The 13270-nt window shown below is 37.6% G+C and overlaps 1 protein-coding gene across 1 annotated transcript in view; it reads left to right on the top strand.

Annotated features, from left to right (window-relative positions):
• CD226 (CD226 molecule) overlaps window positions 1-13270 on the top strand; it is a 91413-nt gene that overhangs the window by 51801 nt on the left and 26342 nt on the right. Inside the window, exon 3 of the mRNA XM_063077538.1 lies at window positions 3595-3942. Coding sequence (XP_062933608.1) covers window positions 3595-3942 — 348 coding nt within the window. The remainder of the gene's footprint in view (window positions 1-3594; window positions 3943-13270) is intronic.

Below are 13270 nucleotides of genomic sequence, written 5' to 3'. Positions count from 1 at the left end.
AGGCCAGCAGCCGGGAATGTGCTGGGGGACAGAGCAGTAGCATGATGCACAGGTGTCCCCAGGAAGGCATAGTGGGGCTTGAGTGGTGCTTGGAAAAGGGCGTGAAGCACTGAAATAATTTTCAAAAACGATCTGTTATTATGCCAGAAAAGTCATTCTGTACATTCAAAATACAGAGTATTTTATTATGATATCCTGCAATAAAAATCACATAGAAAAAACACACAGTCTATTCTATGTTTTTTCTAAGAATTAAACATGCCTAAAAATAAGAATAGAACAAACTGGTTATTATTTTTGTTTCTATTTTTAAGATTAAATTTGAATCAAACTTTTTTCTTCCTTAATAACTGTGACATTTTGGTCCCTATTTTAAGTGGATTCACTTTTCGATTCCAGGAACATTAGGATGGTGGGGTTCTCTTGTTTGTGTGGGGTCTTCCTGGTCACTGTTTTCAGCATCATCTTGGGTAGCTCCCGTACCATCGTGCAGGAGGAGCTGGCAATCCAAACAGCCAGCAAGCAACGTCTGATGCAAGGCACGTTCTGCAGACCTTGTGTGGGTCTCAGTTACGATCTGACACCAGCCAGTTACCCTCTTAACTAGTCGGGGGCTACTCAGTGCTTCCAAATCACCTGCCTCTGGGGATGGGGCCTGCTTCTTTCAGTTCTAGTTTGAGTCTTTGGGCAGGTGGGTCTGGGTCTTTACACAGAGCCTGTGCTGTAGCTTCCCTGCACCCTGCTCCCCAAGGACAGCTCCATCTGTGACTCCAGGCCTTGATATTCATCACTGGAGATTTTCTCCACTGCTTCATGGTTTTGCCCTTTGTGAAAATGCAGACACTCCTAAGAGCGGACCCCGTTTTATACAGGTGCGTGGGGCTGCTTCCTGAGACAGGATTTGGCTGCATAGGCTCAGGATACAGAAAACTCCCGAGGTGGTGAGTGTGAATGCTGAAGACAAACGTCAACTGAACCAGGGCTGTCCTACCTCTTATTTCTGTGGGCCCAGAATGGCTCGCATAAAAATTGGTTTCTCTTCCTTTTTTCTCAGCACAGTGTGCTGGTATCTGATTTAGCCTTTTGTTTATATTGTCTCTCATTTCTTTCTTTTCTCATCTTCCTTTCCCTGTCTCAATTTCTATTTTAATTTCCTCTTTTTGTTTCCTTTAAGCTTTTCTTTTCTTTTTCTTTTTCCATTTCTTATGAATTTTCTTCCTTTCCTTTTTTCCCTTCCCTTTTCCTGTGTTAATTTATTACAAGAGATGAAATGTTTCCTGTGTGCTTGTTATGTGGGTAAAGTTAATTTGGTTAATAGTTGTATGGGTGTAGACTGAAAAACCGGAGTGCTGTGGTTTTCTCTTTACAACAACATTTTGACACATGGAACCACTTGCTGAAGATAAGAAGCTAGTTTCAGTGGGGATAAAACTATTACAGACTATTATTATAGTGTTCTATTTTAATATAGATAGCAAATCTTTTTATCGTTTAGACTTAATTTCACTCTCTTTTTCAAATGTGACATCTTTTTTTTTTTCTTTTGGAGCTTTTGGATTTTATTTTATTTTGAAATTTTATTTAAAAATTTTTTCTTCCTTTTTTTAAAATTGGTACATAAAATTGTATGTATTTATAGTGTAAAACATGATGTTTTAAATATATATACATTGTGGAATGTCTAGCTAATTAACATATGCATTACCTCGCATAGCGGTCAGTATTGTGGTGAGGACACTTATTCACTCAGCATTTTCCAAGAATGCAATAAATCCCCATTAACTGTAGTCACCATGCTGAACTTATTCCTGCTATCTAACTGCCCCCCAACTTCCCCAGCCTCTGGTATCACCATTCTCCTCTCTACTTCTGTGAGTTCACCTTTTTCAGATTCCACGTATGAATGGGATCATGCAGTATTTGACACTCTGTGCCTGGCTTATTTCACGTAACATAATGTCTTCCAGGTTCATCTGTGTTGTAACAAATGACGAAATTTCCTTCTTTTTATCGCTTAATAGCATTCCATTGTGTATATAAATATACTTTTTAAAAAATATACATTCATCCACTGATGGACACTTAGGTTGATTCCATATCTTGGCTATTGTGAATGGTGCTGCTCTAAACATGAGGGTGCAGATATCTCTTCAACATACTGATGTAATTTCCTTTGATTTTATACCCAGTAGTGATATTGCTGGATCAATTGGTAGTTCTATTTTTAATTTCTTGAGAAACCCCTGTACTGTTTTCCATAGTAGCTGTACTAATTTACATTCCCACCAACAGTGTACAAGTGTTCCCTTTTCTCCACATGCTTGCCAACATTTGTCTTTCACCTTATTGATAATAGCCATTCTAACAAGAGTGAGGTGATATCTCATTGTAGTTTTAATTTGCATTTTCCTGATGCTTAGTGATGTTGAGCATATTTTTGTATACCTGTTAGCCATTTGCATATATTCCTTTAAGAAATATTGCCCATTTTAAAAGCAGGTCTTTTTTTTTTTTTTTGCTACTGAGTTGTTTGAGTTCCTTATACATTTTCCTTATATATTTTGGATATTAACCTCTTATCAGATGTAAGGTTTGCAGATATTTTCTCCCATTCTGTAGGTTGTCTCTTCACTCTGTTGATTGTTTCCTTTGCTGTGCAGAAGCTTTTTAGTTTGATGTAATCCCATTTGTCTGTTTTTGCTACTATTGCCTATGCTTTTGAATTCATATCCAAAATATCATTGCCCAGACCAAGGTCAAGGAGTTTTTCCCCTATGTTTTCTTCTAACAGTTTCATAGTTTCAGGTCTTACATTTAAGTCTTTAAAACATTTTGAGTTGATTTTTCCATATGGTGTGAGATAAGTATCTAATTTCATTCTTTTGCATGTGGATATCCAGTTTTCCCAGCACTATTTATTGAAGAGACTTTCTTTTCCCCATTGTGTATTCTTGGCACTTTGCCAAAAATCAGTTGGCTGTAAATGCATGGATTTACTTCTGTGCTCTCTATCCTGTTCTATTGGTTTATGTGTCTGTTTTTATGCCAGTACCATGCTGTTTGGGTTACTGTAGCTTTGTAGTATATTGTGAAATCACAGTGTGATTTGTACAGCTTTTTTCTTTTTCCTTAAGATTGCTTAGGCTATTTGGGGGTTTTTTGTGGTTGTGTAGAAGTCCTATGGTTATTTTTCTATTTCTGTGAAGAAGGTCATTAGTATTTTGATGGGGATAGCATTTAATCTGATCCTCGAAGTCAGTGTTTGAGTCACCAGATCAACCTTTTTGCATAATAGTCTTGTTGTGAAATCTAGCCTCTTGATATGATTACTACCAAGGAAAGCACCGGGGTTTTGGTTACGTTTCTCATTAAGGGCTAATGTGTGAGCAATTGTATCCTCCTTTCTATTTATCTACCAGCCTTTAAAAAAAATCCTTTCTCTTGCAAAAATGTGGTATAAAGATATCACTTACAATTGATGAAACTTTGTTAAGTAATGTCACCTATCACTTTGGCAGAACTTTCTGGGTAGTTTCCACTTTCTCATCTAAAAATTCGACAACCTAACTGTAATCATTTACTTTTTCTTTTCAGACAGTTTTGAGATAGCTGTGCCATCAGATAGCCACACAGTCTCAGAACCTGGAAAAGACATCACACTCACCTGTCAGCTTCAAATGAAGGGGCCAATGCAACAGGTTATATGGGAAAAGATCCAGCCTTATCAAATTGACCTCTTAACCTGCTGCAACTTGTCCCAAGGGAGAAGTTATACCTCCAGGTACCGAAGACAAATATTGACCAACTGTAGCCAGGGAGGGAGAAGGAGCTTCATCGTCATTCCCCATGCCACTGCCTCTGACTCAGGACTTTACCGCTGCTACTTCGAGGCCAGCACAGGAGAAAATGAAACCTTTGTGATGAGATTGACCATAACTGATGGTGAGTACCAGACATCTTCAAGCATCAAAAATGGAAGAAGCCAACCACCGTGAATTGGTCTGGTTATTTCTGGTAAACACATTCATTTAATGTGACAATTGTTCAAAATAGTAAAAAAAACTTTTGTTATTTTAAAATTTAATTGTCCATAATTGTGAGGTTATAGTGTATGTTTCAATCCATGCATATATTATATGATGATTCACTTAAGGTAGATAATATATCCATCCCCTGATCATTTATCTTTTCTTGCTGTGATTATGGTAGAATTTAGGTAAGTTGACCATAATAAAATTTCAGTATTTGGTACTTCTTTATCTTGCTAATCCATCAATCACAAATTTAACCATAAAAACTTTTCCTGTTTTATCTGCCACACTAATGAAATTAAAAAAAAAATTCAGCTATAGTCCGAAAAACACATGGTATTACCAGCCTGTGTGTTTCAGCTATATAAATCCTATCTTCACAATTACATTAAAATTTTTGATGGTGATGACAAGGTATTATAATCCCCATGTATCCCCAGCAATAATGCTGAATCAATGTTGTTGAGTGGAAATCAATAGGAGCTTGGTGTCTGTTTGTCAGCATGCCCGATCAAAGCTTGTTTCCCTCAGTCATTTTCAGCCCTGGGAGCAGAAACAGACTGACCTTGAAGCTAATGAAGCTGACCTTCAGGACCTCCACCTGAGTAGGTGCCTTCCAAGGCGCTGCACTAGTTTTGTATGAATCTGTCTCCTTTGCTGTAATGAAGCCCTAAATTGTGTAAGCTTCAGGCCCTGTGATACCTGGATCCACCCTTGTAGGACAGAAGTGCACATAGAGAGAGGCCCCATGTAGAGGTCTGTATCACAGTTGAGGGGGAGGAGGAAAATCTCAGGCTGTGCCCATTCTGCCTCTGGGCAAGCTTTCTCACTGCCTGGGGACTTGTCAGAGAAAATAATTTATTTTTACTGGTGACAGAAATTTTATTTCACTTTGGTCTCCCTCCCTCCCTCCCTTCCTTCTGTCTTTTTTCTTCCTTTCATTCATATACCCTCGGCTAGTTTATTTTCCTTAGCTTGTGTTTAGACTTTCAGAGTCAAGGCTTCCTAGGCTTTGGCTGTCCCTTCACAGGTTCCGCTTATATAAAGTGCAGACTGGTACTTCTTCCTGCATTGGAAATGAAGAAAAGGTTTTGTGCAAACGGCAGCCTCCACTGCCGCCGTCGCAGCAGCATGTGTAATAAGGAGGACATTTGCCAGAGGACAGCAGTTTTTCATACACAATCACCTTGGATCACATCAAGCCTCTTTGTTCCTCTTAATAACAGTAGGAACTGTGAGTGAGACAGACATTGGACTTAGAACTTAATGCAAAAGAGCCATTGATAGAGTATTTTGGGGAGGAAAAATGAGCAGAGATTCCTCACCTTAAATGTTGACTCTGTTCCTTCAAACATAAACAGAAAATATTTCATACCTAAAAAACAACTTGCATTATGGAAGTGTTTTTTGAATCTGGCCAGAAAAAAAAAAAGAGAGTAAAAACAGACACTAACCTTTTCTTACAGACCATGGCAAGAAAATGTTCTATTCAGAAAAAAATATCATAAAGAAGCATTATCAAACACATATGAAATAAGATCTTGTCCGTTATATGCTGAAAAAGTAATTATAAACACCCTAAATTATAGAGAAAATGGAGGTAATAGATTTTTAGGAGGTATAGCTATTTAACACTTATTAATTAATAAAAAAGTCTTTTGTTTGCCCATGCATGACTAAGTTTCTTGCACAAAACTATTTTCTTTGTACATAAATGACAAGCAGTGTCAAAAATCTGCCAATGAAATGAAGGTGACTGAATGTAATGGTCAGTATTGTTAGTGTCCGTGTATTTTGAACAGCTGCAAAATGGTTTTTTGACATTTAGTCGACAGATTGAAAGAATATCAACTGGACCTTACGTCCATTAGTAAAAAGTCATAATTGACAGAAAATGATAGCCGTTGACTGTATGTTTTGGCTTAATTCCTTTTTTCAATTATTCTAAGTAAAGATTGAAAATAAAAACTCAGACGGAAAGCAAAATAGATCATTTGTGTGTCCTTTGATGCAATTTTATTATTTCAAGTCTTGAGGCTGCTTGGTTAAAAATCAATGAAGAGATTAAAGCGGAGAGACAGGTATAAGACGTGGAGCAGATTTAATTTATTTCAACTGTCAAGAGAGAGGTGATTGTGAGACAAATTTTATAAACTGCTATACATTCTTTTGTTAGTTCCCATCAAGTTCTTTTATAGGACATACTATTGAATCCAAAAGAGAGATTTTTAGGACTCTCATATTCTGTGCACACGTGCACAGACACACACCCAGGAGCTCTTTCCCTGGCTTTTGCCTGCCTGCATTCATCTTCAGGCAAGTATCAGGTAGTCAGAGGCCACCCAACAGGTGAGACAATGCCAAATAATACATCATATGTCTGGGCCTTAATATGTTTTGGACAGGGGGAAAAAATGGCAGAAGCGTGAATTCAACCCAAATTTACCATTAACTTTATTTGCTGAATAAAAAGAAATACTTGTTTCCTGTCCTTTGCAACTCATAACCTGGGAAGCAGTATGAGATACTTCCAGATGGACTTTTCTGAATTTGAAACTTGTATAGTCCACAGGAGCAAGAATCAAGGGAAAATGTGTTTTTATTGACAGTGGCCAAAATTATTTTGGGCCCTCAATATCTTCTGAATTTTCATTAGTAGTCATGAGAGAAGTATTTTAGGTGTCACCAGAAGAGTCTGTGAAGTCTTTTAATATTAACTAAATGATGTGTTGACTACTGTTGTTTAAACTGAGCTTATCGATTATAGAAAGAATTGAGGACAAAAGAAATGAAATCAGCTTTCTCAGAAAATTTCAGAGGACACTTGTTTTTAACAAACTTCTGTTTGCCATTGGTGAGTATAATTACTCATGTCCCCCTATAATCTTCTCCCACCAACAAGGCTACTCAACGGAACCACCAAGTTTCTTCCCCCACCCCCCCAGTATTTCATACATTTTTAAAAAAAATTTTTAATGTCAGTTGATAAGGAACAAGTTAAACACAAAAATTAACATCCTTAATGAAAAAAGAACTCTAAAAATGAATTAGAAAAATCTAAGCAGAAACTTAATGAAGGACATGAGCAGATAAGTTACACACCCCATAGAAACACCCATGTCTAATAAGTACACTCGGAGTTGTTGTTGCAGGGGGTGGGGAGGGGGAAAGGAGGGGCAGTTAAGGCCCTTGGCCCCTCATCTTAGGACCTTGGGGTATCTGGTCACCAAGTTTCAAATGAGGCTTTGATGACTAGAGTGGAGGAAAGAGGACAAAAGAGGTTATGGGGAGTAACACAAAATACACACAGGGCAATGGAGAGATGGTGGGGTGACTTCTACCAGATGACTGGGTTGGTACGGAGAGTGTGAGTTACGGATTAATATAGAAAGAGGCAGGTTAAATTAGGTGATAATGTGTTGAAGTTCTAAATCTCGCATAACAGTTGATGAAAGCCACTATTGGTTGGTTCTTGAGCACAGATGGCAAAATAGTATTCAAGGAAGAATAAGTTTCTTTATAATTTTAGTGTTCACCTCTTTGCTTGAGTTTATTCCTAAGTTTTTAATTCTATATGTTGCAATTGTGAGTGGGATCTTTTTACAGGGATTTATTTACTTTTAATTGAAATGTATTGATTGTACACATTTATGGGGTACAGAGTTGTATTTCAATTCTTGTATGCAAAGTTTGATGGTCAAATCAGGTAGTTAGCATTTTCATCATAGTAAAAATTTATCATTTCTTTATGATGAGGACATTTGAGCTCTTCTCTTCTAGCTGTTTGAGAATGCACAATATTGTTAATTATAGATGCCTAGCACCACTGTATAACACTAGAACTTATTTTTCCTACCTAGCTGTAATTTCATATCCGTTAACCAACCACTCCTTATCCTCCCCCTCTGCTTCCCAGCCTCTAGTAACCACAGTACTACTCCTTACTATTGAAAGTTCAACTTTTTTTTTTTTTTTTAGCTCCCACACACAAGTGAGGACATGCACTGTTTATCTTTCTGTGCCTGGCTTATTTCACTTAACTTAATGTCTTCCAAGCTCATCCACGTTCCCACAAATGACAGAATTTCAATCATTTTCCATGGCTGAATAGTATCCCATTGTGGGATATTTGCCACATTTTCTTTATCCATTTATCTGTCGATGGACACCAACAGTGTATGAGTTCCTTTTTCTCTGTATCCTTGCTAGCATTTATTACTTTTTTATCTTTTTGGCAGTAGCCATTCTAACCAGAGTGAGATGATATCTCATTGTGGTTTTGGTTTGTATTTCCCCGATGATAGGTGATGAGGAGCATTTTTTCATATACCTATTGGCCATTTATATGTTTTCTTTTGAGAAATGTCTATTCAGGCCATTTGCTTATTTTCTTAATTGGGTTTTTTTGGTTTTTGGTATTTTTTGCTGTTAAGTGGTTCCAGTTTCTTGCATATTCTGGATATTAATCCCTTGTCAAAAGAGTTTCTCCCATTCTTCTGGTTGCCTCTTCACTTCATTGATCATTTCTTTTGCCATGCAGAAGCTTTTTAGTTTGATGCAATCACATTTATTTTTGCTTTAGTTGCCTGTGCTTTAGAAATCTTCTCCATAAAACTTTTGCCCTGAACAATGTCTTGGAGTGTTTCCTCAATGTTTTCTTCCAGTAGTTTTATAGTTTCAGCCTTTACGTGTAAGTCTTTGTCCATTTTGAGTTGAATTTGATATGTGGTGAGAGATAGGGGCCTAATTTTTCTGTGTATTAGTCAGGGTTCTCCAGAGAGAAAGAACCAATAGGGCATGTTTGTAAATATATGAGAGGGGATTTATTAGGGGAATTGGCTCACGTGATTGTGAAGAGAAGCCCCATGATAGGCCCTCTTCAGACTGGATGCTGGTAGCGTGGCTCAGCCCAAGTCTGAAGGCCTCAGAACTAGGGAAGCTGATGGTGCCATTGGTGTAAGTCCCAGAACCCAAAAGCTGAAGAGTCTTGAGATCTGATGTCCCTTAACAGGAGAACAGAGTGTTTCTCAGCCCCAGTGATTAGAGAGATCCATTTTTGTTCTCTCTGGGCCCCCAGTGGATTAGATGATTCCCACCCATATTAAGGGTGGATTTTTCCACCCAGTCCACTCATGCTCTCATGCTAATCTCTTCTGGAAACACCCTTAGGGACACACTGAAAAAGAGCTTTATCAAGTTTCTTGGTATTCCTTAATCTAATCAAGTTGACACCTAGAATTAACCATCACAAGTCCGCCCCTTGTCAACTTGGTGTCCATACTTACCTCCTTAAGTAATACTGAATCTTCAAATAGGATATAATGTAATAGTTCCACCTAACAATGCAAGTATCCTGTATACAACTGAAAACGTGTTCATCCCTTTCCTAGAAGAGGAGATAAAGTCCTTAAATGATATTTACTCTTTTCCTTACATAGCATGACTTAAAAGCAAATATTGTGATTAAAAGTTAACAATATTTAAACACTGATATCAAGCCAATAAGTCTCATGATACATGATAAAGAGTAATAGGAACAAAACCAAAGGTAATTGCTTAATATATGTACAGTATATATACATACAGGCATATTCTTAACACAATAGGGAGGACAATTACAGTCTCCATTTCTGGTCACATGGTCATAGCTGGTACTTATAACTACTTTCATCTACTACTCATTCTGTGTTCCCTTTGCCTTCAGCGAGCACCTCAGCTAGTTGTGGTTCTTTACTCGGTGGAGTGCCCCAAACTTAAATACCTGAAGAGTCTGGGCCATCCGTGTCTTGCTTGGATTGAGTTGTTGTAATTTTCCATTGACCTTGATCACAGGGCATGTTAGAACTAAGAGATGCCCCAAGGGATCTCCTGTATTCCAGGTATAATCTTCCTTACCTCCACTGTAAAGCAGTAGTCCAACTTCCCTTGGTAGTCTGGGTCAACCACCCCTGCCAAACTATAACCCCTTTCTTAGCTTGTTGACTCAGAGGCATGAGGAGCCCAACATGGCTGGGTGGCAGCCTTAATTCCCAATTCAATAGTTATTATTATTGTGTCTCCTAATGGAAGCATTCCACCTTTTGGAACCAAGACCTCTAGACCAACAGAGCATAAAGTCATGGGGACAGGAAGCAAAAATTTTACGAGTGGGTCACTAGGGGTAATGGTGAGTTGGTGCCACTCCCATTTCTACTCCTTTCTTCCTGGACCTGTGAATCCTGGCTATGGGAGAAACAGCACCATATATTGGATGCTGATTCAGAACATATACAGCCTTCTGGAGAACCTTGCCCCAGCCCTGCAAGATATTGTCACCTAGCTGGCACTGTAACTGTGACTTTAAAAGGCCATTCCACCATTCTATCAGACTGGCTGGCTTTGGGATGATGTGGAACATGGTAAAACCAGTGAATTATGTGAGTATAAGCCCATTGCTGCACTTGTTTGTGAATTGAGTCTCTTGGTCGGAAGCAATGCAATTCCACTCCTGGTACCAATTTTCTGTATTAGTCTGTTTCTGTTGCTTATAACAGAAATATCTGAAACTGGGTAATTTGTAAAGAAACAATACTTATTGCTTACAGTTTCAGAGTCTGGGAAGTCTGAAGTCCAAGGAGCACATCTGGTGAGGGCCTAGTTCTTGGTGGTTACTCTACAGTGATGAAGGATATCACATGGCAAAATGGCAGAAATCAGGGAGAGAGACTAACCTCCTCACATGCTCTCCTTTTGAAGCCCTTAGAACCATGCCCATGACCACCATTAAACCATGAACTTATTAATCCATTTACTAGGACATGGCCCTCACAATCTTATCATGTCTACAAGGCCCCATCTTTCAATTATCATAATAGGATTTCCCACCCTTGACACCAGCACAGTGGGGGTTAAGTTTCTAATACATGGACTTTTGGGGACACAATTCAATCCACGGCATTCTGCATGTGGATATTAAGTTTTCCCAGCAGCATTTATTGAATAGACTGTCCTTTCCCAAATGTATATTCTTGACAATTTTGTCAAAGATCTGTTGGCTGTAGATACATGGATTCATTTCTAGATTCTCTGATCTGTTCCATTGATTTATGTGCCTGTTTTTATGCCACTACCATGTTGTTTTCATTACTATAGCTTTGTAGTATATTTTGAAATCATGTAGTGTAATGCCTCCAGCTTTGTTCTTTTTGCTCAGGATTAGTTTTGTTATTTAGAGTCTTTTGTGGTTCCATATGAATGTTAGGACTATTTTTCTATTTTTGTGAAGAATTTTTGGTATTTTGATAGGAATTATATTAAATCTGTAGATTGCTTTGGGTAGTACAGACATTTTGACAATTTTGATTCTTTCAATCCATGAACATACAATATCTTTTCATTTTTTTGTGTTCTCTAATTTCTTTCATCAATGTTTTGTAGATTTAACTGTAGAGATCTTTCACCTCCTTGTTTAAATTTATTCTTAGGTATTTTATATTTTTGATAGCTAGTGTAAATGGGATTGCTTTGATGGTTTTTTGTTGTTGTTGGTGGTGGTGGTGTATGGAAATGCTACTGATTTTTGTATGTTGATTTTGTATCCTGTAACTTTACTGAATTTGTTCACCACTTCTGAGAGTTTTTTTGTAAAATTTCTCTCTGTATAAGATCATGTTGTCTGTGAACAGGGACAATTTGACTTTCTCTTTTTGAATGTGAATGCCCTTTATTTCTTTCTCTTGCCTAGTTGCTCTAGCTAGAACTTTCAGTAGTATGTTAAGTAGGAGTGGTGATAGTGAAGTGAGCATCCTTGTTTTGTTCCTGTTCTTAGAGGAAAAGCTTTCAACTTTTCCCTGTCCAGTATGCTGTTAGCTCTAGATTTGTCATTTATGGCTTTTATTGTGTTGAAATAATTTCCTTATATACCTAATTTGTTGATAGTTATTATCATGAAGAGATGTTGAATTTTGTCAAATGCTTTTTCTGCATCGATTGAGATGATCATATGGTTTTTGTCCTTGATTTTGTTGATGTGGTGTATCACATTTATTGATTTGTGTATGTTGAACCATTCTTGCTTCCCAGGCATAAATCCACTTAGTCATGGTGTGTGAAACCTTCTAACGAGCTGTAGACTTCAGTTTGCTGGTATATTGTTGAGGATTTTTGCATCTATATTCCTTAGGGATATTGGTCTGCAGTTTTCTTTTCTTGTGGTATCATTGTCTAGTTTTGGTATCAGGGTGATGCTGATTTGATAAAATGAGTTTGTTAGTTCCCTCTTCTATTTTTTGGAAAATTTTAAGAAGGATTGATGCTAAGTTTTGTTTGAATGTTTGGTAGAATTTATCTGTGAAGCCATCCAGTGTTGGGATTGGTGATGGACCACAGACTCTGATCTACCTTGGCTAGGCACAAAAGTGGCCTAGACAAAGGAAGAGAGATGTGGTCAATGTGATTTGAATTTCAGCTTGTGCTTACTGCTTCTTTGACATAGCCACTCCCACTTTCTGACTTTCTCCTTTTCCTAACCAACCTACTGATTTTCACCATATTTACCTCTTTTCTTGTAGAATTTCAGTCAGATTTCATTGCCTTCATGTTTTTTTCTACCTTCCTCCACACTGCTTCCCTGTCATTGAACCACTAAGCATCCTGAATTTCTCAAACCTTTATAACTTGAAAATTGCTACCTTTGAGTGACTCAATAACTGCATTTATTTGGTCCAGACTCTGATTATCAGAAATTACTTGAGATCAGGGATTATGGCATCTCTATTTAAAGTTGTCAAAGTATCTTTTCAGATTATGCTCAATGAGTGTTTTTGACTGATTGCATATTACCATTTCTATTTATTCTAGTAGGGACAGTGTCCATTTTAGCTTTAAGTTTTCTAGCTAGATTATTTCTAGATTTTTTTCACCAGTGCTTACCAGCTGAGTTTAGTGATTGCTGACCAAAGAAACTGAACTTTCAGAAGATCAGTTGCAACGTTTGAGGAGAAAATTTCCGTGAACTTTTGTTTATATATGTAACTTTCAGAAAGCTCTATTTTCTTTTTTAACTTTCATTTTCTTATTTTGCATTTTTTAATATAAATGGTGCATAATTGCTAATCACCAGAACTGGAGGATGAGGTTTATGAATTAAGATTACAGAAGTATTTAGTAAGAAATCATTGTGCCACAGTCAAGGGACTTTTCCTGTATATTTCTTCTATGAGGTATAAGGTGGACTGAGAGGTAGGAGAGGGGCATAGAAT

The sequence above is a fragment of the Cynocephalus volans genome, chromosome 13 (genome assembly GCF_027409185.1).
Source record: "Cynocephalus volans isolate mCynVol1 chromosome 13, mCynVol1.pri, whole genome shotgun sequence".
NCBI lineage: Eukaryota > Metazoa > Chordata > Mammalia > Dermoptera > Cynocephalidae > Cynocephalus > Cynocephalus volans.
Note: the sequence above shows the minus strand (reverse complement) of the source record. Positions and strands in the feature narration are given on the sequence as shown.